Source organism: Papaver somniferum, unplaced genomic scaffold, assembly GCF_003573695.1.
Source record: "Papaver somniferum cultivar HN1 unplaced genomic scaffold, ASM357369v1 unplaced-scaffold_79, whole genome shotgun sequence".
Taxonomy (NCBI): domain Eukaryota; kingdom Viridiplantae; phylum Streptophyta; class Magnoliopsida; order Ranunculales; family Papaveraceae; genus Papaver; species Papaver somniferum.
Genome location: NW_020650859.1, coordinates 581,402 through 606,539, shown reverse-complemented (window position 1 = coordinate 606,539; position 25,138 = coordinate 581,402). Strand labels below are relative to the sequence as shown.

Below are 25,138 nucleotides of genomic sequence, written 5' to 3'. Positions count from 1 at the left end.
TATTATATTTATTTTGATCTGAATCACGCCGAGTTAGATGTCAAATCATTTATTTTTCCATTTTCCAAAAGACTCCAAACAAGTTACGGGACTCGGATGAAAATTTGTCTAGGGTGGAACATTTGTCCATTCGTGACTTTAGGTGTTGACCGTCAGTCAACCAGTTATCTTGACCCGAATCTCATTTCTTACCCCTGGTCAAAAGTAAAGAGTAATGAAAATTCCAAGCACCATATAACACAAACCATCCATTATCCACCCAGCTAACATTCTCCGGTTCATTTTCCTTTTTATATCCAACTTTCCATAAGATTTAACAGAAAAAAGTAAGACTCCAATCTCAATATTATTTCGCTAAATACAAACAATATTAGTCACCTTTCCAGTAGATTAACCAGAAATAGTTTTTAATCTTCATAACTAATGGTTTTGTGCTTAACTTCAATTTTGCTGTCTACCTGTTTGATAAAATGTCTTACCGAGGTTTATGTCTTAGCGACATTTTTTTTAATATGCATTGGTACTGCTTTTGTTGTTTTATTGAATGTACTGACTGATTCTAGTTCTCTCATTCTTTCCTAATGTATAGATGGAAGCAGATAGTATGATTTTGAAAGGTGACAAACTTATATTAAGAGGCTTGATGTTTCAAGGATATCATGGTGTCCTACCAGAAGAGAAAACTCTGGGTCAGAAGTTCGTGATTGATATAGATGCGTGGGTGGATCTTCGTGAGGCTGGTAAATCTGATAATTTAAATCACAGTGTAAGCTATGTGGATATCTACAAGTGAGTATAACAACCAACTCACCGCTTCTCTATTACTTGTCAAAACAAAAGCTAGTAACGTCGTCATTGCTAATGCGTCTTACCTAGTTATGCATTGGAGTTTTCTTGCTAGTCCTTGTTAACTTCCTGCATATTCAGATGTTACGTCGTGTAGAGTAATACTTATTGCATGAGCAATGTTGATAGAATGGTCATGAATGGATTTTAAAACAATCTGCTGCAATCGACACACTTGATTCATTCGTTTATCAATTGAAACTGGTACCAATTCTTTATATGCACGTTTAGGTAATTCTTCCAACCTTTTCTCTAGGATCAGAAATACTTACATGTTGACGTGTTGGGCTAGATCAATATTTTGTGCCTCCCTATCTACTCTTACTCTCTTGTAGCGCGCTCGTCACAGCTTGAAGTACCTAAAAGAAATTCTGTTGTAATGACTTACAGCATTGCTAAGGATGTAATGGAAGGACCGGGTCATAATCTGTTGGAGTCTCTGACTCACCTCATCGCCACAAAAACACTACAAAGGTTCTCTCAAATATCTGCTGTTCGTGTGAAGCTTGGGAAGCCTCATGTATCTATTCAAGGTCCCGTTGATTACTTAGGTGTCGAGATTTTTAGGTTCAGAGATGTTGATGTCTAATGCTGAGCCTTGCACTCAGAATACTTTGGGATTCTTCAATCTCTCTTTTCTAATTTTGTGTGGTCTTTGAACTGATTGTTGTCCTGCGGGTTCGGGTTCTGGTTATCTTTGAACTGATTCTTGTTCTCATTGTAGCCTTGAAGTTTATCTCTGAGTTGGGCTTCCTATGAAACCTTGGGCTTTAAATACGAAAAATGGTGTTACCCAATCCACTAACCTGTGTGAACTCGACAAGAGTTGACTTAATAGGTGCATGAGATCGAGATGAAGTAAAAAGAGAAGAAACATCTGATAAACGTGTGGTTTAGTTTCGATGGAGTTGAATCATTTTTGAAAATTAACGTCAAACTGTGGTGTGTTATTACCGGAAAAGGTGAAACGTAATTTATTTTTTTTGAGAATTAAAATATGATTAGTTCCCAAAATCAACCCACTGAAGATTCGCTCTTAATTAAGACGTGTTTGGATAGCGGAAGCCAAAACATTTTGTTTCACAAAAAAAAGCTGATTTTTACTCTTCTAAAAATTATTTTGAATTTTTTTTATTAAATTGTGTACCCAAACTAACTTCTGACTTTTTTGTTTCCAGAAGTCAAAAAGTAACTTCTAGATGTGTATCCAAGCAGCCCATCGTCTAGAATTTACATAATCTAATATCTTGATGAACAATCTACTCATACTCAAGCAATGAAGATATTCTAGTTCTTACCGAGGATATCTAACCTAGAGAACCAAAATAGAGAGACTATGGACCAAAAGTTATATCATATCTTGTAGAGGATAATAAAAATGAAAATTTTGATCAAAAATAAAAAAATAAGAATAAGATTCTTAATATGAATAAGTATGTTATGCATGTTGATGATGATCCAAAAACTTACTTTGAAACTATGAATTCTAGGGATATTATCTTCAAAGAAGCTAATGATAAAATTCATCTTTTTCTAACGGTAATTAGATAACTTGTGAATTACCTCTTGGTGTTAAGCCTATAAGATGTAAATGGCCATTCAAGAAAAAATTGATCTTCCATTGGTAAATTTAAAGTAGGATTTGTTGTTATGGGTTATAAACAAAGACATGGGATTGATTACTTTCATACATGCGCTCATGTTGCTCGCATAACATCTTTTCATTGGGTAATTACACTTGCATCTATTCACGAGTTAGTTAGACATTAAATGGATATCAAAACTGCTTTTCTAAATGGTGATTTAGAAGAAGAGATATATATGGAACAACTAAGGTCTAATATAACTAGACCAAGAAAGGAATATTTGCAAGTTAATGAAATTTCTTTATGGCTTGAAGCAAGCTCCTGCGTAGCATTGGAAGTATAACAAAGTAGCTTCATCATACTGATACTCATGATGATAAATGCATCTATAGTAGGCATGACAGTTATGGGTGCGTAATACTCTACTTGTATGTAGATAATATACTTATTTTTTGATCGGACATATCTCGTCTGGAACAAACAAATATTTTTCTTAGTTCCAACCTAATATCATTAAAATCCTAAGAAAGACTTAAGAGAGGCTGATGTGATTTCATAAACTAAAATTCTAAGAAAGTGAGATGAGTTGGATTTAACCTAATTTCATTACATTGAAAAAATTCTCAAGAATTATGGTCATTTTGACAACAAATTATGTATTCCCACTACTTTAAAATCTACTATCAAGTTAATGATGAAAACATGCACGACGCACTCACTCACAACTTGAGTATTCCAAATATTATTGGAAGTCTTATGTATGCTACGCATTCCAACCGTACATATCCAAAGTCATGGGAGTGTTATGTCATTTCTCAAGTGACCCAGAAATTCAATACTAGAGAACACAATATCCAGAGCCATATATTATTGTTTGAGGGTGAAAACGGTTTCTTCTGATTTTGGTAATTTCGGGTGTGTGGGTGAGAAACTAATTTAAACTCTAAAAAATGTACTGCAAGGGAATACTTTAGATTCGAGAGATTAATCTGTAAAAATCCGGCTTAAACCAAGAAATGGTCGTTCTAGACTTGCTTCGGTCACAAAGTGAAGGAGAAGGGTTGGTTTTGGGGAGAGAAGCGAAGAAAGTGTTGAGACCATAATAGTTGATTCTGGAAGAGTAGTTATTTTCTACGACTTGTATCAGAAAGTGGGAAGCTAACAGATGGAAAACTAGCAAATGTTTTCTGAGTGTTGTATGCTCCTGACCTGAACTTGTTGTTTGGTGGAAATAGGTAATGCCTATTTATACAAGTCGAAGTCAAACGTACTCAGGTCTCATTAAGAAATGGAAAACGGGTGAGTAAATGGGAGGAGGTGGTAACCGGTAACGCTTGGAATTGATGTTCCATAAAAGAAATCGTTTCACCATTACTTCTTGTACTTAATGACCGCCTCATCCTTATGACACTTTCTTATAACGGGCGTAGTGTACGCCGCACGCTGTAAACCGCCAAACCAATACCCAATGAGCATCCCCCATTTTGTGACATGTGTTGATGTCTCGAGTGTTTTCGTGGAAAACATGTAGCACGTTATTGTTGTTTGGCAAGTTGATCTTGGGAGACTTGTCAGCTCGGTGGTGACCTTTGACGGTCGAGATTTTGCATATTAAGAGGAAAGGTATCCGTTGATTATTGCAACCCTTCGTTTGGTAGCCAGTGGTATGAAAGCATGATCAGTATAGCTTTAATATGGCCTAGTTTAGGCGCATCCAAGGGTTTTGGATTTGTTTAGGCGCGACCAAACTAGGGCCAAAGGTTTCCATGCGTTAGCTGGTAGCCGCATAGGGAAGGCCGATATGACGTGGTGCGGCAAAGTGGTTGGCATGCCATTGACACATGTGGTATGGCATGCCTTGGTGTGGCCAAAACTAGGATTTTGAGCCAAAGGTTACCATGCGTTGTTTGGCAACCTTGGACGGATAGGATTCGCATCTAGGATGGAAGGGTGGTTGTTGATCGTCGCAAGCCTTCGTTTTGGTAGCCGCATAGGGAAGGTCGGCATGGTATCGCTCAACAAGGTGGTTGGCATGCCATTGGCACATGTGGCATGGCATGCCTTGGCGCGTTTGGCGTGGCCAAAACTAGGGTTTTGGGCCAATGGTTACCATGTGTTGTTTGGCGACCTTGGACGGCTAGGATTTGCATCTAGGATAAAAGGGTGGTCGTTGATCGTCGCACGCCTTCTTTTTGGTAGTCGCATAGGGAAGGCCGACATGGTATGGCCCGGGAAGGTGGTTGGCATGCCATTGGCACATGTGGCATGGCATTCCTTGGCGTGGCCAAAACTAGGGTTTTGGGCCAAAGGTTACCATGCATTGTTTGGCGACCTTAGACGGCTAGGATTTGCATCTAGGATGGAAGGAGGGTCTTGATCGTCGCACGCCTTCGTTTTGGTATGCGCATAGGATAAGCCGGCATGGTATGGCGCGGCAAGGTGGTTGGCATGTCATTGGCACATGTGGCATGGCATGCCTTGGCGCGGTTTGGCGTGGCCAAAACTAGGGTTTTGGGCCAAAGGTTACCATGCGTTTTTTGGCGACCTTGGACGGCTAGGATTTACATCTAGGATGGAAGGGTAGTTGTTGATCGTCGCACGCCTTCGTTTTGGTAGCCGCATAGGGAAGGCCGGCTTGGTGGGGCCAAGGAAAATGGTGCGGATGACTTGGCATAGTGGGGCCAAGGGTTTGGCACGGACGGCTTTGCATGGTGGGGCCAAGGCAAGGTGCGGTTGGCTTGGCATGGTGGGGCCAAGGGTTTGGCATGCCATTGGCGCATGGTGCGGCTAGCATGGTTTGTCATTGGCACAGTGGTGCCGCTGGCATGGTTGGCATGCCTTGGCGAGGATGTGGCTGACATGGTTCGACATTGGCACAGTGGTGTGGCTGGCATGGTTGGCATGCCTTGGCGCGGAGATGTTGCTGGCATGGTTTGCCATTGGCACAGTGGTGCGGCTAGCATGTCTTGGTGCAGAGATGTGGATGGCATGGTTTTCCATTGGCACAGTGGTGCGGCTGGCATGGTTGACATGCCTTGGCACGGAGATGTGGCTGGAATGGTTTGCCATTGGCACAGTAGTGCGGCTGGCAAGGTTGGCATGCCTTGGTGCGGAGATGTGGATGGCATGGTTTTCCATTAGCACAGCGGTGCGGCTGGCATGGTTGGCATGCCTTGGCGCGGAGATGTGGCTGGAATGGTTTGCCATTGGCACAGTAGTGCGGCTGGCATGGTTGGCATGCCTTGGTGCGGAGATGTGGCTGGCATGGTTTTCCATCTGCACAGTAGTGCGGCTGGCATGGTTGGCATTCCTTGGCGCCTAGATGTGGCTGGCATGGTTTTCCATTGGCACAGTGGTGCAGCTGGCATGGTTGTCATGCCTTGGCGCGGTAGCATGAGAATTAGGGTTTGATATATACGAAGATGATGTCGGTCAATACTAGGGGTTATTCCGTGGAACATGACACATAAAAAATGTACCCTAGTAATTCTTACGTAGGCATGTTGAATGATTCAATAAATGCGCTAGTAGTCGTAGTGACGTCACGTCAGATGTAAGGTTTTACGATTTTAACCTTAAGCTAAAACCCACCATCAACATTAAGTCCCCTGCTTAGCTCGGAATATGAGCATTGTTGTGAGGTAAGCATAAGATGGTGACAGACAGGGACAAAATGGCAAGTCATGGAAAGATGGTCAGGAAGATCCAAATAACCTTTTTTTGAGAGGTAAGGAGAGTTCGTGATTCTCGTGTTAGCGGCCTTGCGTAAATTCTACTCGTGGTGTTGCTGGTTAGACCGTGAAATGGTAGAGGCGGTTGCTGGTTGAGATGCAGACTGCCGGCTTGGCTTGGTCACACGTCATCTTGGTTGGGATAGGGAACACGGAGGTGCTAGCTTAGCGAGTTGTTGGCGTTGGTGCGGCTTGAATTCAGCTGTTAGCATTGGTCGACTTAGAATGGAGCCGTCAGCATTGGTTGGCTTGGAATGGAGCTTCTAGCATTGGTCGGCTTGGAATGGTGGAAATGGTGATGACGCTGGAACTTCGGCTATCAAACGGTGGTGATGGCATCTGACAATTTCGTCTAAATTAAGGTTTGGCATGCCTAAATCCTAATTAGCGCTCCTTACTAGAATCGTTGTAGAATTCTCGTACGAAATGGGATTTTGACGGTCCGCTCCTCTATTCTGAACGGAAAATAATTTCCTATCTCTCCAAGAGGGAATATTTAGGTTTTGAGCTCGTTCGGGAGGTGAAACATCTCGACAGTAAAATTCAGGAAGAATTACGGGCCCGTGGAATGATGGCAACTTGCTTTAGTTTCGTGGGAAGATGACGACTTGCTTTGGGAAGATAACAACTTGCTCAAGTACCCTGGGAAGGTGAAGACTGGCTTCGGTAATATAATAACTTGCTTCAGTTCCTTGGGAAGGTGACGAATGGCTTCGGGAAGATAACAACTTTCTTCAGTTCCCCGGGAAGGTGACGACTGGCTTCGAGAAGATAACAACTTGCTTCAGTTCCCTGGGAAGGTGACGAGTGGATTCAGGAAGATAACAACTTGCTTCAATTCCCTGGGAAGGTGACGACTGGCTTCGGAAAAGTAACAACTTGCTTCAGATTTTAGCATGTTGTAGAATTTTTGAACAAACTCGGATTTTGACGGTCCGCCCCTTCATTCTAAACGGAAAAGAATTTCCTATCCCCCTTCGCGGGAATATTTAGGTTTTGAGCTCGTTCGGGAGGTAAAAACAGCTCGACAGTAAAATTCAAAAAGAATTCAGGAGGGATATTGCAGGCCCGAGGTGGCATAGTCGAGCCCAGTCATTTGTTTCATGTGACAAGAAGGAATCTTTATTTTGTTAGAAGTGTAATAAGTGACATATAACTCTTCCGATAGTTGTCAAAGAAGTGACATACAACTCAAACCATAGTTGCCAAAGAACTGACTTATAACTAAAGCAAAAATTTCCAATGAGATGACACACAACTCTATCCATAGTTGTCAAAAAAAATTCTAAAACCCCAACAAGTGAGTGTAGGAGTTATTTTCACAACCCGTGCTAGGTATGAGTTGTGTTAGGCATTAAGAAGATATTTCGAAAGACATTCACAACTGAGCCAAGCGTGGTATACAATGGAACGACAATTGTGTAACTTATAGATAACCGTTATCGTACATCGTATGGCAACTGTTTTCTGGTGTAGTTGATCGATGTTTTTCCCGTAGTGATATTGCTAGGTTTTGCTTTATGTTTTCTTGATTTTTTTAAGTTTTTCGAAGCTATTTTGAGCCTCCTACTATCAATTTGTTTATGTTGTAAACATGATTCAGTGTTGTTATCTTAGTATTTTTTTCTTCATTTGTTAAAGCAAAATTTGACTAAAAATGAGTGACTTTACTTTAACCTCCAACTTTTTTCTCTTCGTAAACTTGACTAAACCTACCATACTCCAACTTTTTTCTAGTTTGATAAACTACTCTATCAAATGTGCAACCCAGAAGAAAAATATTATGAGGTAAACCTAATACAAGTGTGAAGTGGAGAGAGACGAGAGAAAGTGTCAGAGCATTGGGAGAAAAATCTGGTTCAATCACTCAAATTGAAACCCAATCTTTCGAATTTTCTAATCAAAAACTTGGAAATCAAGATGGTTCAAGAGGGATAAATTTCAAAATCACTTTATTAAAGGCCATTGGAGCATGGATGGTCAAATTTTTGGAAGAAAATGTAAATCTTGCTAACATCAGCAAGAAATATTGGCCTAGGAGAGAAGGGAACTTTTCTTTCTTTATTGAGAGACTTATCAATTACAGGGGGAATATCTCAAAATAACAATCACGGATAGAGGCAGCAATAAATAATCGCTTGTTCCTTTGGTGAAAAATCAATTTGGTTGGCTGAGATTCCTAGATCTACTAAAGAATTTTATGGGTCTATCTGAACCTCGTCTTCAAATTTTATGGATCTATCTGAAAGAGTTAAAATCAGAGCATTACTAAAAAAGTAAGATTGAATAATGTTAGAAAATGGCTAGCAAGATCAAAGGCACAACACTTTAAGGAAGGTGATGAAAATACTAAGTTTTTTCACTCTTTAGCTAATGGAAGGAAAAGAAGGAACACGTTTCGAAAATTGGTCATCAATGGAACTGACAGTTTCTGTCAAGAAGATATAAGAAATGAAATTATGTCATACTTTGTTAATTTATTTCAAGACAAGCGTCCAATTAGGCCACAAATGAATATGGATGGCTCCTTCAAAATTTGAGAGGAAGAAAGATAAATCTTAAAAGAAGAAATTTAGGGAGTGTCAAACCCAACGAATTCCCGGCTCTTGGTGGATTTAGCATGAATTTCTACAAGCTTACTTGGTCAATAGTGAAAGTAGACTTCCTGGATGTGGTGGGACAATTTGAAGCAGAACAACAAATGGATTGGAGGACAAATTTCTCTTTCATCATCTTAATTCCCGAGAAAGACCAAGTGGGTACACCTTAGGACTTCAGACCTATTAGCCTTGTCAGTAGTGTGTAAAAAACCATCTTCAAGGTTCTTACATAGAGATTCAAAACTGTGTTCCCAAAACAATTTTCTGAAAACCAATGAGTTTTCATTAAATACAAACAAATTCTAGATGGAATCTTGATTGCAGGTGAACTTATTGATTCAAGATTTTAAAACTACAAAGCATGTGTTCTATGCAAACTTGATATTCAAAAGGCTTCTGATAATGTCAGCTGGCATACTATCAGTAATGCTCTTCAAATTTATGGTTTTGGAGCAAAATGGAATATATGGATGGATTGGTATCTCAACTATGCTCAACACTCTCTCCTAATCAATGATATCCCAGAAAATTCAAACCCCAAAAAGGACTAAGACAAGGTGACCCATTGTCACCATTTCTATTCATTTTGGTAGTAGAAATCTTCTCAAAGATTATGAAAAATGTTATTCATCTGAATATGATCTTAGGCTTATCAATAAACTCAGTGCAAGTCTCTCAGTGCAAGTTTGTTGATGACACTCTGGTTTTCTTTGATGCAACACATGAAGAAGCTGAAAACTTGTTACTAATCCTTCAAATTTTTGAAGCCATCATAGGTTTAAGTGTCAATATTCACAAAAGTGTTGTTATAATTAAGCATATGATCAGATAAAAAGATACAAAACATAACTGACATCTTAAACTGCAAAATTGTAAAACTCCCTTTAAAGTACTTGGGTATGGCAGCTGAAGCCAAAGCAAGAGACAGCTCAATTAGGGATGCAGTCTTTGAAAATTTTCAAAAAAAGTTGGCTATATGGAAAAGAAGATTCTTCAAGCCGGAAGAATTCAACTCATCAAATCAACAATCTCAAGCTTACCAATATACTATATGTCCATCTTTCCCATGCCAGCAACAATCGAGAAAAAACTAAATCAAATAATGAGGAATTTCCTCTAGGTTCACCTTCTGACAAAAATAAAATCAATTGGGTGGCTTGGGAAAGAATTTATAACCTAGGAGTTTATGAGGTTTAGGGATCAAAAATTTAAAGCTCATAAATAGAGATATGTTACCCAAATAGACTTTGAGACGGGGACGGATCCAGAAAGGATAATTTTTCTTTTTAGACCGGAGTAGAAGCCTTGATCGAGTAGAATTTTTTTTTTTTTGGCTTGTAGACCGGAAAGGTTACCTGCGCTAAAGCCCCCTTTAGCCCAGCTGTAGGTCCGTCAGTGCTTTGAGAAGCATGTAATTGTTGGTTTATTTATGCTATAGCTAGGCATGATTAAATGTTTTTATCGTAGTTTTTTTTTTCCATTCGTTAAAGTAAAAAAACTAAGCATTTTATGTTAAAGCAAAAAAAACCATTTTATCTTACTTTTTATTTCTTTTTATCTCAAGAGTGGGATATCAAGCATGGTAAAATTTGACTAAAAAGGATGGATACACCTTGGCTGTAACTTGTTTCGCTTTGTAGACCTGACGAAACTCACCATACTCTAACCTTTTCCCAGTTTGATGAGCCACATTATAAAGTTCAACTAAAAAAAAAACATCGTGTAAGTGTAATAAATATTTTAAAAATATAGCGTAGTTTTTACCTTTCAAGTTCGCTCCGTGTTCACAGGGTTTTTTTTATGATACTTTGAGAACCCCCGCTGTTGATTTATCTATGCTGTTGGCATGATTGAATGTTGATATCTTGGTCTTTTTTCTTCATTTGCCAAGTGTAAGGCAATGAAATGTTTGAAACACTGTTGTCCCTGAGTTGGGCTTCCCATGAAACCTTGGGCTTCTTATGAAATGTCCAACTCCAATCCATCTATCTGTGTGAATCAAGAAGTCCAACTCCAATCCACCTATCCGTGTGAATTAAGAACAGTTGACTTAATATGTAGTTATGTACTCCCTCCGTTCCTTTTTAATAGTCCAGTTTTGTTTTTAGCGAAATTTAAGGAAATTAAGAGAACTAATCATTGAAAGTGGTACTCATAACACTTGTCAATAAAAGAAGTGAAGTGAAATGGTTCCCATGACACTTGTTAAACAAACAAGTAAAGTGAAGTAGTCCACATGACACTTGTCATCAAAAAAAGTTAAGAGAAAAGTGGTCCCAAAAAACTAAAGTAACATTTGACTTTCCGGATTAGGAAACTGACCTACTTTTTTGAAACTTTTATTTATTAAAAATGGCCTATTGAAAAAAGAACAAGGAGTACATGAGACCGGGAAGAAGGAAAAAGACAAGAAAAATCTGATAAACGTGTGGTTAAATGTCGACGGAGTTGAATCTTTTTGGAAATTACGTTAACCACTGTGGTGTGTTATTACCGGAAAAGGTTGGGGGTGCGGATCACGAGGCTGGACAGATCTTTGACTTTCAGTTTGGGAGGTTAATGCTTATCCAAGTAAAGGCTTACATGCAAAAGAAGAAAGTCAAATTAAGTTACTTTTCAACTAATATAGAATTGTTAGGTTGCTTTGCATGATGAACCAACAACATGAATTTAAGCTTTAAAGAGCACATAGTTTGTGAATTTCGGTGTTGGTTTTGGTGATGATTCAGTAATGGGTTTTGACTTTTGTATAATTAAATAAGATCTGCATGTACTTTGTACACTGTTTTGCAGGTGGGTTTGGCCGGTAGAATTCAGCTAGTTCGCTAACTAGAAGTACGTTGATGTATTTTTTTTAGGTGTTATAGTTTTTGTAATTCTTCAGGTACACGAATTTTGGGTGCATGTGTCGGTATAATATACTTTAAGTTTCGAAAATATTAAGAATAATGCCATACGATCCTAGTTGCTCGCCTGTGAGACGTAACATGATTTCGATCAACCATGTTCTCCAAGTTAATAAATTCACATTTTGTTTTCATCTGCTGCTTAAAAATGATTATGGTGTGCACATGAACATCACATGACATGGGTGTGCACTTCAACAAGAACACTTCTGTAAGGAAATGGAAGAGTCCTTGCATATTGAGATCTGGTATGCAGATTGAGGAAATCATGTCATGATCAAGGAGTTGGAGTTGAGATTTTGAACTTTTCTAATATGGGGTGTTGTTGGATCCAAGAGATTGATGAGACTAGGAAAACTCCATTTTGAGTATACACAATAGAGAAAGCAAAGGGTGGCAGGTGATCACATGACAGATTACCAGCAATAATTAGCTTAATTACTAATGTAATGCTAATTATGTTGATAACTGATAAGTGTATTAGATACTTTAAGGTTTTTATTTTCTGACAAACAATTTGAAAACCATGACCTGTTTAGATTAGAATCTAAGAATTAAATATGATGATTCCATAACTATTAGTAAATTTATATCTGGCTGTACCATTACCTAATATAAACAAATTTCTATGTTATTAATTAATATACGAGAGCTTAATTTAGACTCAAGGTAGGTAACATGAGTGTAACAAGCATCTGACTGCGATGCAGCAGCAGCAGATCCATATACATCACTGGAATGAATCTGGAAACTCCATGTAAAATATTTTACTCGCAAAAATAGACGCAAGAAAGCAACATGAAGTTGTTTTCATTGTGTAGTCTCCGAATTCAATTGTGGAGCCTGGAAATTGATCCCAACTCCCCCACACAATGGGAATATGCCATTCGCTGGATTAGAAGATCCACATCATCAGTTTTTGGATTTGGCTAAGTATGATCTTCCATCCAGAAGAATGGTGGAGCCGTACAAAATAATGTACCCGCACTATTTTTCTTTATTTTCATTAAGGTTTTTAATGCAAAAAGAGAAAGAAAAAAATCAAAAATGATTAATCCACCGAGAGAAACTTTCCAGGATTTCACTGAACATCTAGCTATTACAACCAATTTACTGTTGTGTCCACAAATGTGTTTTGGAGAAAAATCTAAAATTTCTTTTGGCGGATGTAGTATCATTCACTTTTCTAATTTTTCCAAGTAGGTGTTTGAATGATGCATCATGTTAGCTAGTAATAACTAGACATGCACAATCCGTAACAATCTTGCAGCCTTTTGCAATGCAGTAGAATAGTTGTTAGACCCAAAGTAATAATTTATGAATATCGGGGCATCATCGATTCAAGAGAAATGAAATGGGACAAGATTTAACGTGGTTCGGCTAACTCCACCTACGTCCACGGACAAAATCTCGAAGGATAAAATATTATTGATCACCAGTTTTGATGTCATTGGGATTAATTACAATTACAATGACACTCTTTATTTATAGAGTGAATATGTAAATATTTAAAATATGATCTTATTCTAGAGAATATATATCTTAATAAATTAGAATATCTCCTACTTAACTAAAATATAGAAAATATAGAGAATTAGTTAGATATTTTCCTTAACTAGAAAATTACCTAAATTACACAAGATATATTTTTCTTGGAAACTTCATTTGATATCCGTCGATTTTCCTTAATTCTTAATATCCGTCGATCTTCTGATAGCTTGATTGAATCTTGACCGTTTCATCTTCATCTTGAAAACCTCGATATTCATCTCGGTATATATTCTAACATCCCCCGCAAGTTGAACACGGAGAGAATCGAAGTGTTTAACTTGAATACTTATTTAACGACCACGACTCGATTTGAGAACCATATGGTGAAAAAGAAACGATGATCTCATCAATAAACATATATGATGAGTAAACTTGATGACACGAAACCACAATATGTGATGAATCATGGTGCCAAAACAAAAAATGATATCGATGAAAATGATTTGCGGAAGCAATTTGAGCGGATCTCCCCGCTCTGATACCATAATAATTTATGAGTATCGAGGCATCATCGATTCAAGAGAAATGAGGGACAAGATTTAACGTGGTTCGGTCAACTCGACCTACGTCCACGGACAAAACCCCGAAGGGTGGAATATTATTGATCACCAGTTTTGATGTCACTGAGATGAATTACAATTACAATGACACTTTTTATTTATAGAGTGAATATGTAAATATTTAAGATATGATCTTATTCTAGAGAATATATATCTTAATAAACTAGAATATCTCCTAATTAACTAGAATATAGAAAATATAGAGAATTAATTAGATTTTTTCCTTAACTAGAAAATTACCTAAATTACACAAGATATTTTATTCTTGGAAACTTCATTTGATCTCCGTCGATTTTCCTTAATTCTTAATCTCCGTCGATCTTCTGATAGCTTGATTGAATCTTGAACATTTCATCTTCATCTTGAAAAACTCGGTATATATTCTAACACAAAGGTTTGGAATAAAATCGTAGAGGTGTGAAGATGTTCTCTCTAATTTAAACATCATGAAAAATTCTGTGTTTTTCTTTTCCTCCAGCTAAGCATCATCAAAAACTTCTACTGTGTATTCTTGATTGGATCGAAGAAGTACAGACCTTGAATTCAATTACGTTGTTCGGTCTTTATTATATATCTTGAAAACAATATCCCATTGATCTATAATGTCTTAAAGCCAGTGCTACAACAATTTTCAGTTTGTGTTTCATTCTTTTAAGTACTAATTTTCCCACAGCAGTAAAGCACCGACATACCAGTATGGGTGCCGTGACCGCGGCAGACATGCGACGGACATATGACGCGCGTGGGACACCGACACGACACAGTGTAGAAATCTATATTCTATTTTAGTAGTTTGGTAACCTAGTGTGTCAAAGAAATTAGTATAATAGTTAATTTTTCTGCATGTGAACTAACCTACCGGCATAAAATTGAGTTTTTTCATGTATTTGTGTGATTAATGTACTTGATATATTATAACACCATGATCTTAGAGCAGCCACAGTGGACGATTAATCCCAAAAATATGGTCCAGAAACGAGACACAATGGGGGACTAAAGAGTAAATGTTGGACCAAAATCAAATCCCAGACTATATTTGGTCTGGGACCAAGACCAAAACCAAATATGGTCGAGCGAACGTATAATGTACGTTTGTTAATAGGTGAAGTTATAAAATACGTTTCATGTGAAGCGGTTGTATATTCCTCGTTCCATGATGAGGCGAAGTTATAAAATACGCTTCGATGGAGCGTTGATATAAAGTACGCCCCTTCATGCGTAGGTAAAATGTCCGCAGGTTGACAGGCTCACGCATAAAGCTCGCCCCATATTAGTGCTGGTTGACAGGCTCACATATAAAGCTCGCCCCATATTAGTGCATTTGTGGGGCGTATGTAATAGCTCTGTCCATTTGTGGGGCGTTAATTATACATCCGCCCCACACCGGGCGTTTGTTATGTCTACGCTCCACAATGGATGTAATGTTTGTCTACGCCCCATTCAAGCGTGCATAATACCTACGCCCCTCAGCAAATGAACGTTATATTTGCACTCGATCAAATATACTCCACTACTGTAACGTAGCAACACGGACTAAATCCAAAATTTGATCTTTTTTTTTTGTTTTTGGTTTTGATGGCACCACTGCACTTGTTCTTAGTATACAAAAACCATTTTATTAATATATATATATATATATATATATAAACATATCCGTGTCTTGATGATTTTGGATTCTTGTCGGTCCTTGTGTCCGTATCATGTCCGTGTCCCACGTCAGTGTCCGTGCTTCACAGTCCCACAGTAACATTGCTCATGCGTCATGCGTCATGCGTTATAACCTTAGTATAAGTAAACAGTAATATATTTGTTGGAACTTAGGAGCAGCCCCAGAGGTTTGGAATGAAGAATTGTAGAGGGTGAAAAATGTAGTAGGTACTAGGTAGGGTAGGATCCATACTGGTAGCAACATTTTAAAATAGGAGCCACCTCATAATGCCCATCAATTGCATGTGTCTAAATTAGTCTAGAATAATCACAATTATTATCACAATAATTATAGGAGGAATCAAATTAGTGCTGATACACGAGTTACCTGATAATAATAATAATAGCCTTGCTTATAATTTTGGTACTGATAATTCATTGGTGGTACCTAAGCTAAAGTCCCTATCGTATCACCATATGACCCCATGCCCCATAAACAATTTCAAATTGCTTCATATAATTATTCAGAGTTGATTTTGGTACAGTTTAAGAGAGGCTCATCCTCTTTTAACCATGATGGTTAAAAAAAGTTCAATAAAAGATTAATTATGATTGTGGAATAATCAAGAACCTCTTAATTAGTTTAGACCATATCAAAACACTACTAATTACAATCCTTTTTTTTTTCAAATAGGAGGATCAAATCCTCATTCATTCATTGAAATTTTTCCCCTATATTAACCTTGTTGTAAAACAGGGCTGTGATACTAGTTACATTGATAATTTTAAAATTGAAAATGTAAATTTTTCATTAGGATTCTAAAATTCTCCCTTGACCGTGTCTTCTTGAGACCATGACGATTACATAAGTTAAGTAAATGAGCTGCCTCAATTTTATGGTATTTAATTTTTAAAATAAAACCTTGCACTTTAAAGTTTATGCAAGTTTTTGGGTCTCGATTGCAGTCTTCACTGATAGTGTATCTCTTTTTTCTAGCCGTAGCATACATTTCCATTAGCAACTTGAGTGTCGGTTCAGAATCGCTTTGGAAAATAACGTTTTGTCCTCTACACTTGGTCGCTAATCGGAAAGCTTATTTGGCTCCAGTTCTCTCAAACTCTTATCCAGTAAGACAGTTTGCATAGCTACCACTTTCTTCATCAATGTTACCTGCATAGTCAGAAATAGTTAATCCTACTACAGAGTTTGCCCTGTAATTTGACATTGACAAAGCAATGTTAATTTTTAGAGTCAAAAAATTGTCATATTTATTTGGTTCTTCTGGTGCGATTACAATCCTTGTCTCACACCAATTATAAACCTGTTTAATATTCCTTCCGTTCCGGATAGACCCGTGACTTGTTTCATTATAGTTTCTACGACGAATACTTTCGAAGCGAATGAATTATGAATTATCTAATCCAACAAGCTTTTGTTTAGTTCATTCACATTTTTTTCTTAAATCTAAAGTAGATTATGTGATTTTAAACACGAAGGTATAAAACTGTGAAGACCAAAATCTTATGGTCAAAGATTCTAGTCCCGGAAAATAGCCATCGGATATTAAGATTAGATTATACAGTAAGCAATTAAAATTGTAATCCAAGTTGGAATACAAAAACAAAGCCTTACCCTACGCTGACGTGACTGAATTCATAAATTCACTCATTAAAATTAAAATTAAAATTAAAATTAAAATTAAATCCTGTGTTAGAACCGGAATCGGAATCGGATATTACTCGAGTATATATAAAGGCTCCCATCACTCATTCACAAATTGAACCAAAACCAACTAACTTCTTCTTCTCTTTTCTCCTTAATTTCTCTCGCAGTTCCTCTCTGAGAAATCGGGAGAAGAAAAGCGAGGGAAAAATAAATCTCTCTCTGTCGGCTTCAGAATTCTTCTCCGAATCCGACGTTAATTTCGGTAAGATTTTGAGACCAAATCATTTTTTCTAGTCTTTTCTTTTTCTTCTTCCTCGAATTTCTGTTGGATCTGTGAAATCTGGTTTTTTTCTACAATGCTTTTAACTTCTTAGATCTAATCACAATCTCAAAACATAATGTCTTCAAATTTAGATTTCCAATTTGATCACAAATTTAATTGAATCGATTCAATAGAGCTTCTGGTGGTAGCTCTGTTCATTCTAGATCGCAAATTTAATTTTTTGAATTTTGATTTAACAATTTATCTTTTTGTAATCAATTTCCGCTGTCTCTAGTTAATGCAGACACCTGTTCATTCATTCATTCATCTGGATCAGCTTTTTTGTTTGTTTCTTTTGATTCTATCTTCATCAATGGTTCTAGTGACTTCAAATTGAAACTTGATCTGATCTTTTGGAATCTATATTAATGATTTGATCCATTTGTGATTTCAATTTACAGATAAAAAAAAAATTCAAAATGAAGGCTCTTATTCTTGTTGGAGGTTTCGGAACCAGGCTAAGGCCATTGACACTTACTGTCCCCAAGCCACTCATTGATTTCGCTAACAAACCAATGATTCTACATCAGGTATTATTCATTGCATCTCCTTATCTGTCTGTCGGAAAAAATTGGAGTTGAGCTCTAATTGTATGTTATAATGTCTTTGTTTTGTATAGATTGAAGCTCTTAAAGCTATTGGAGTCACTGAAGTTGTATTAGCCATCAATTACCAACCAGAGGTAAAAATTATTTCCAAAATTGCTTGTCGGTGTTCCAGTATTATGATGCAAATGGGGATTGATTTGGTTAATTTGACTAATTTCGCAGGTGATGCTCAAGTTCTTGAAAGGTTTCGAGGCAAAGCTTGGGATCAAGATCACTTGTTCTCAAGAGACTGAGCCACTAGGCACTGCTGGACCTTTAGCTTTGGCTAGAGATAAGTTGATTGATGACTCTGGTGAGCCATTCTTTGTCCTCAATAGTGATGTTATTAGTGAATACCCACTCAAAGAGATGATTGAATTCCATAAAGCACATGGAGGAGAGGCTTCCATTATGGTTACAAAGGTAATAACAATCAATTAGAGTTACTTTCGCTTACTGAAATAGTTTGCAGTGAGTCTAAATTTGTGTTTGTTGTGTCGTGGCAGGTCGATGAGCCTTCGAAATATGGTGTGGTGGTTACAGAAGAAGCAACAGGAAAGGTTGAGAAATTTGTTGAGAAGCCAAAAATCTTTGTGGGAAACAAGATCAATGCTGGGATATACCTTTTGAACCCGTCGGTGCTTGACCGTATTGAATTGAAACCCACCTCAATTGAGAAAGAAGTCTTCCCAAAGATTGCAGCTGAGAACAAGCTATTCGCAATGGTCTTACCAGGTTTCTGGATGGATATTGGACAACCAAGGGATTACATTACAGGATTGAGATTGTACTTGGATTCACTTCGCAAGAAATCCTCATCCAAATTGGCTGTTGGATCTCACGTTGTTGGAAACGTATTGGTAGATGATAGTGCAGAGATTGGAGAAGGTTGTTTGATTGGACCAGACGTCGCTATTGGCCCTGGTTGTGTTATTGAATCAGGTGTAAGACTATCAAGGTGCACAATAATGCAAGGTGTGCGGATTAAGAAGCATGCTTGCATCTCTAGCAGCATCATAGGTTGGCACTCGACAGTCGGGCAATGGGCTCGTGTAGAGAACATGACTATCCTCGGAGAAGACGTGCATGTATGCGATGAGATTTACAGCAATGGTGGTGTTGTCCTTCCCCACAAAGAAATCAAGTCAAGCATTCTGAAACCGGAGATTGTTATGTAAAACATGGAAGAAGCCAAAACAAGAATAGTTCAGTTTCTTTAATTTTTTTTACCAGTATGTTGTCCTAGAGCAGCAAAAGTGTGTGTCTAGCAGCATTCAGTTTTTACCTTCTTTTTCTTCACTGTGTAAAACTTTTGTTTGGGTTTGATAAAAGGGGGTCATCAGCAGCAATTTTTCATTTTGATTTGGTAATTATGATTAGATTGGGGAATGTTGGGTGTGAGATTATTGTGCTCTTCCAATGTATTATATCTAATAAAAAAGAACAGTTCATTCATTTTGCTTTTCTTCTTTTCACTAATCACATTTCCCCAAGTGGTAATCAATTTGTTTAATCACAATATTGATTCATTCTCATCTTCATTCTTGCAGACAAAACAGTGATAAGTAGAGTGGGGGATTATTGCTGGGGCAGGTTGCCCTTCATTGCCTTCAATCATACAAGTGAGAGAAACCAGTAAGTACACACACCAATTATAGAGCTGAGCTGAGCTGAGCTGCACTGTTGTTTATTGGAGACTCATTGGATCCTTCTTAAGATCTTATTACATACAGTCAAGGAACCAGCATTATCTTTCTCGGCCGCCCGAGGAGAAAAAACTACTTAGAGTTTTCATCTTTCTTCATTTTTCCACAACAATGGAGACTACATAAGCTAAGGAATGAAATTGAAAGCCCTTTCTTCTCTGCATTTTCATTGCATTCATTCTTGAAAGCTAAGCTAACAACGTTACAACGAAGCAATATTCCCCACCATGTGTGTAGTAGACAAACATGTGGAGTAAACAGACACATGATACATCATAGTTGTGACTCATGACCTTTTTCTTATAGTTGCCCTTTACCTTTCAAGTGAAATGACCCATTTTTTCTTTCCCAAAATAATCATTACTGGTACAATTTTACTATGTCCTTTTGGTTGTTGTTTCTTCTTTGTGGTGAGATGCGACTAATACATTATCGTCTTTTGCTCATTATCCAGCAAAGTAGAACATTAGCTTTATTTTTGTTTTCCTTTCCTATGTGATAAGAACATAAACAAATCCGGAGAAAAGGTCCTAAACATGTCAGGTGGATAACTGGCGCCGTTTAGTGACTTGGTTGGCCTTTGCCTTGATGCAGGTTTAAAATATGGAAGAGGGAGCAAAGATTTCCACCGACACCTTTCATTAGCCTAAGATCTACGGAGATCTAATAAGAAGAAAAATTTCTTTATATTTGGTGGGCACTGCTGCTTGATGTTCTTCTACCTTGCATCATGAGAAATGTTGTAAACATGAGGACCACAGAGGCACCTCTCTTTATATCTGTAGTCATAGATGTGACACACCTTGAATCTTATCTTACTATGAATAGTAGTTGTGGCACCTTTGAAGTGCCCATCATCAAGTGTTGCTTATCTTGCTCTTATATTACTTCTAAAAAAAGAAAAAAAAAAAAAAAAAGAGGGTTCATGGCCCCCCAACTAAAGACATTCATCCTGTGGGAACTTTCAAGACCATGAAGCAACAAAAAAACACCATAAAGGAAGAACTTTGTTACTTGATTCCAAGAAATTCTGTTGTCATCTCTGCCCACTCCACTCTAGTAATTCTAGAGAGAATGGGAGGAGACACATACCTGACTCTTCCTTAAACAAGTTAAATTGTTTGGATTCAACTGCAGATCCAGCAAATTTCAGAAAGAAAGGAAACAAAGAATAAGTTAAACCACAAATTTATAATTCTGATCATCACAGATAACAGATCGATTGTTGACTTGAAGTTTTCGACCAGTCAAGTATCGGCTGAATTGTCTCACGCAGTTGGTAGGTAAAACACCTTTCAGAAGCAGGAGCTCATCCTCGTCGCTCCATACCCTTTCAAAAATCTTCCTAGGACCACCATTATTTTTTCAAGCAAGTTTCTCAGCATTTTCGCTTTCCTCAACATTTGTCTTCAAAACTTCCTCAGCACTTACACTTTCATCAGCATTTTCGTCAACATTTTTCTTCTTTTTTATCTTCGAATCTCTCAGCACAACGGGTTTCACACAAACAGCACCAGCAGTTGACTGGTCTTCTTCTCCGCTTTCTACTACTACTACTTTAACTGTTGACATTTGAAACGCCGCTGTACTGAGAGAGATTTGTAGAAAAAAAAAAAGTGAAGAAAACAGTTGAGGAAAATGCTGATGAAAATGTAAATGCTGAGGAAGTTTTGAAGAAAAAGAAGAAGAAAAATGTTGATGAATGTGAGTGCTGAGAAAGTCTTGAAGAAAAAGAGAATTGTTCAGTAAAATTATGGTGGTCCTAAGAGGATTTTTGAGAGTGTGGAGCACCAGGATAAGCTCCTGCTTCTAGAAAATACAAGGGAAAACAACACAGTCCAAGTGATAGACCATCTGGTTACCAACTAAAAACAAGGTTATGGTACGTACACCAAATTTTTACATGAGAGCAGTATGCATTATTAGTGTGTGTGTTTGTGTGAAGAGAACAGGCGCAGATGTATGTGTCGAGAAAAGGGTTCAAGCAGATGCCAAGAGCCAAAACGTTACAAGAGATGATATAAAGATGAGGAACCAAGTGATGAAACCCAGAGCTATGGAGATTTGGAACCTGCTGCATGGGTGGTGAGGTAGTGACTTGCAAAAGCCCATGTCTTTTGTATACAGAACAGCAACCCCTGCTGATGAACATGCAGCTGCAAGTGACAGTGTAGCAGTTACCTGCCAATTCAAGAATTATTTTTAGCATAAGAACTGTTACAGGAACTCTCTACACAGTTAAACTAACAAAACCAGCACAAACAATACCATAACATCCCTAGTCGGTGACAAGCTCAGGTTTAATATTCATAATGCCAGGTGATCAAAGGATAAACTGCATAAGCTCTATCACAAAAACTAAAAGAAGTTGTAGTGACAGACTGCTATCATAACATAGTTTAATTGTTTGGCTTCCCTTCTAGTAGAACAAAATGCAATAAGGTTATAAATCTTTTACAAGTATGTCAATGAAGATTAAATACTGCAGAGTCGGTATATTCAAGGAGACATAGGCCAAGGTAATGTACCCCCTGCCAACAAGTAGCAGATGCGCCTTAAAGATGTGCATTTTCTAAGATTTCAGCTTCAACACTGAAACTTCGTAAACTTAACAACTCAATTAAAGAAACATAAAAATAACCCTTGAAGCTGGGTTGCACACATACAGCCACGGGTGTCCGATACGGAGACAACTCTGTGTGTCCAATACAGCAATTCTAAGAAACCATGATACGGGGACACAACACTATACATAAAAATACAAAGGAGACAACCACACCAAGTTTATTTGTTTGCTGATATACACATGTTTTTTATTCGAACCTCCCTTATAGATAGGCGACCCTCACTTTTCAATTGACAAAAGCGTATTTTAGGAGTGTCCTCGTATGTGGCTGCATCCATACGTACAGACACTCGATACAAGGACCCCCTAGAAGTATCCGCGTAACCCAGCCTTGAAGTGATCATGCGTATCTCATGATAGCCACTTGAATATTCTTATATTCTCATAGGCTACTATCAACTCTCACAATAAAAATTAACTACTTAAAAAGATTGATATGATTTGAGAATTGCATTGTATCAGACGATTAAAATGTGATATGCCACTTGATTCATACTATCGATTATGCTACAAACTAAAGCAGATTCCTCGAGTAATAGTCTGTGATGATACTTGATGTATGGAATATAAGGAAACAACACAAAACATTCGAATGTATGGCAGTAATAAGCGGAGAAGAAGATGAAATTGGTACTTACCCAATCCCCAACAACGAAAAGGCTGACTAAGACAGGGTTATGAAGGTCTCTCTTTATCTTTATGGCATACACATCAAGAAATGCGAGTCCTAAACTCCACAACACTTGAAGTCCCATTGAAGCAATCAAATAGCTGAATGCAATAAGAATCAAATATCAGCCGAGACAGTTGAATTCATAATACCACTACCTTAGAAATCATAATAAAAGCTCAATCATGCAATTTGGGAAAGCATAATTACAATACCCTTTCCTCTAGGTTTACAAATGCAATTAACAGAACAGACTGAATACGCCCAATCAAATTGCGGTTTAATCAGAAGGCAATCAGTGAGGAACTGAAACACACTACCAAAATTACTGCAAGTAAATGTTCAGATTTCATACCAGAAAGCAGTGTAGTTGGAAAATCCAAAGGCAGAAGCCATTGCAGCAATAGAAGCAGCAGCAAACAAACCCTGCCCAATTCTCAGTAGTAATCCACTCAATGTCCCTGGGCTCCCAATCAATTTCTTCATATCCTTTACTCAAATTAGCAACAAGGGCCACTTCTGCCCTTTCTCAGAAGAAACCCTCCTCAGATTTCACAATCTCTGCCATGAATGAAGACAGTAATTTCTTCCATTTTTAAACAGAAATGAAGAGATTTTTCTTCAGATGTTTCCTAGGAAGAAAGGTTTTTAAAATTCTTTCGAAGTATTAAAGTAATGGAATTTTTCAGAGAGATTCAGAGAGAGAGAGTATTTGATTTGAATTTGAACAAACCTAGGGTTTTGGGACCTTTGTTTTTGTTTGATGTTCCAAGAAGTTGACTGGTTAGTGGATTTGGGAAAGTAAAAGAGAGAAACTGGTGAAGAGAAAAGTATTTATGATGAAAAAGTAAAGATGACAGTGGTAGACAAATGTATTTGTCTGTCTGGTACTAAAAAAAAGAGAATAAAATGGGAATTATTGTACAAATTTTTAATTAATTTATTTAAAATGCAGTTAAATTGAGATTTATGTATTCAAGGCACATAAACATAATGGCTAGGTTTACCAATTCCGGAAAGGCTATAGACAAGTACCCCTGGAAAATTTGTTTGCTCCGGCGTTGTAGAGCATTTTTGATCTATTTGGAAAAATTGTGAAATAAGAATTCTTTCAGAATATAATACACCTAACACACAGATAGAGATGTTCTTTATATACACAGACACATGACAGAAAAGACAGCTGTGAAAGTAACAGACAATTACAAATAACGAAATTACTGGAAAGAAAAGTAATTGTCGTTAGTATTGTTATTAGCCCCCACAAGTTGAGATGGACAAAAGCATGAACACTCAACTTGTCAAGCAGAAAGTCAAATCTGGCAGAGGACAGACCTTTACTGAATATATCTGCAACTTGATTGCTGGTGGAAATGTAATAAATTTTGAGTGTCTTTGAGTTAACCAACTCTCTGATGAAGTGAAAACCAACTGTGACATGTTTCGTGCGACTATTGTTGACATGGTTTGTAGTTAGTGAAATGGATCCAATGTTGCCAGCACCAATAGTAAGAGCAATGGGTAGAAAGATGTGCAAATCTTTAAGAAGTTGGCATACCCGGATAACTTCAGCAGCAGTTTGAGCCAATGATCTGTATTCTTAGGGGTGGCAATGGATGAATATCCGTTGGATATTTAGAAATCTGTATCTGATAGGTTAAGCACTATCAGATATTTGATATCCGATAATATCTTACAGGATATCAAAAATCAGATATCGATTCCGATAGGCTAAGCTATCGGATATCGGATATTTATCTGATAATATTTGGTTCTGACAAAAAATGTTAAAAACCCTTTAAAACATGTTCATAATTGAAACTTAAGTTCAATTTCTCAAACATTTCGTATCGGATATCGGATATTTTTATCAGATATTAGGATAAATCACAAATATGGTTAGGGTAAATCACAAATAAATCCATGTCCTTGATTATCGAATATTAACAATTCGGATGGAGCCTAATTCGATTCTGGTATATTACGGAAGAAATATCTGATATCCGATAAAGCAGATAAAGTCCTATAGGATCTCGAATACTCGAAAACGGATTCCGGATATCAGACATATATTGGAAGCCTATGTATTCTGCTTCAGTGGAGGATCTTGACACAGTAGCTTGTTTCTTTGAGC

The 25,138-nt window shown here is 37.5% G+C and overlaps 3 protein-coding genes across 4 annotated transcripts; 2 read left to right on the top strand and 1 right to left on the bottom strand.

Annotated features, from left to right (window-relative positions):
• Positions 1 to 224: 224 nt before the first annotated feature.
• LOC113344741 (dihydroneopterin aldolase 2-like) lies at positions 225 to 1,643 on the top strand. Of its 2 annotated transcripts, none has more exons than XM_026588676.1 (3): positions 225 to 326; positions 590 to 789; positions 1,237 to 1,643. In XM_026588676.1, exons 2-3 carry the CDS (start codon positions 590 to 592, stop codon positions 1,433 to 1,435), a joined length of 399 nt encoding a protein of 132 aa, XP_026444461.1. In that variant the 5' UTR covers positions 225 to 326; the 3' UTR covers positions 1,436 to 1,643. The 2 variants fall into 2 exon arrangements, with proteins under 2 accessions (XP_026444461.1, XP_026444460.1); XM_026588675.1 differs by lacking the exon at positions 225 to 326 and adding an exon at positions 366 to 483.
• Positions 1,644 to 17,210: 15,567 nt separating this feature from the next.
• On the top strand, positions 17,211 to 19,457 carry LOC113344683 (mannose-1-phosphate guanylyltransferase 1). Its single transcript, XM_026588606.1, has 5 exons — positions 17,211 to 17,355; positions 17,817 to 17,945; positions 18,035 to 18,097; positions 18,186 to 18,425; positions 18,509 to 19,457. The coding sequence occupies exons 2-5, from the start codon at positions 17,835 to 17,837 to the stop codon at positions 19,178 to 19,180; spliced, it is 1,086 nt and encodes a 361-aa protein (XP_026444391.1). The 5' UTR covers positions 17,211 to 17,355; positions 17,817 to 17,834; the 3' UTR covers positions 19,181 to 19,457.
• A 1,423-nt stretch (positions 19,458 to 20,880) lies between these two features.
• Positions 20,881 to 23,873, bottom strand: LOC113344522 (CASP-like protein 5B2). Its single transcript, XM_026588466.1, has 3 exons — positions 23,360 to 23,873; positions 22,973 to 23,105; positions 20,881 to 21,889 (listed from the first exon to the last, which is right to left on the bottom strand). Exons 1-3 carry the CDS (start codon positions 23,488 to 23,490, stop codon positions 21,689 to 21,691), a joined length of 465 nt encoding a protein of 154 aa, XP_026444251.1. The 5' UTR covers positions 23,491 to 23,873; the 3' UTR covers positions 20,881 to 21,688.
• Between the last annotated feature and the right edge of the window lie 1,265 nt (positions 23,874 to 25,138).

What these genes read in the sequence shown, in the direction of transcription:
- LOC113344741 (XM_026588675.1), top strand. Translation starts at nt 424, where the DNA reads ATGGTTTTGTGCTTAACTTCAATTTTGCTGTCTACCTGTTTGATAAAA. An exon ending in TGATAAAATGTCTTACCGAG is followed by an intron (nt 484 to 589) that starts GTTTATGTCTTA and finishes CCTAATGTATAG; the next exon opens with ATGGAAGCAGATAGTATGAT. An exon ending in AGCTATGTGGATATCTACAA is followed by an intron (nt 790 to 1,236) that starts GTGAGTATAACA and finishes AATGACTTACAG; the next exon opens with CATTGCTAAGGATGTAATGG.
- LOC113344683 (XM_026588606.1), top strand. Translation starts at nt 17,835, where the DNA reads ATGAAGGCTCTTATTCTTGTTGGAGGTTTCGGAACCAGGCTAAGGCCA. An exon ending in AACCAATGATTCTACATCAG is followed by an intron (nt 17,946 to 18,034) that starts GTATTATTCATT and finishes TGTTTTGTATAG; the next exon opens with ATTGAAGCTCTTAAAGCTAT. An exon ending in CTTCCATTATGGTTACAAAG is followed by an intron (nt 18,426 to 18,508) that starts GTAATAACAATC and finishes GTGTCGTGGCAG; the next exon opens with GTCGATGAGCCTTCGAAATA.
- LOC113344522 (XM_026588466.1), bottom strand. Translation starts at nt 23,490, where the DNA reads ATGAAGAAATTGATTGGGAGCCCAGGGACATTGAGTGGATTACTACTG. An exon ending in TCCAACTACACTGCTTTCTG is followed by an intron (nt 23,106 to 23,359) that starts GTATGAAATCTG and finishes TATTGCATTCAG; the next exon opens with CTATTTGATTGCTTCAATGG. An exon ending in TTTTCGTTGTTGGGGATTGG is followed by an intron (nt 21,890 to 22,972) that starts GTAAGTACCAAT and finishes TTGAATTGGCAG; the next exon opens with GTAACTGCTACACTGTCACT.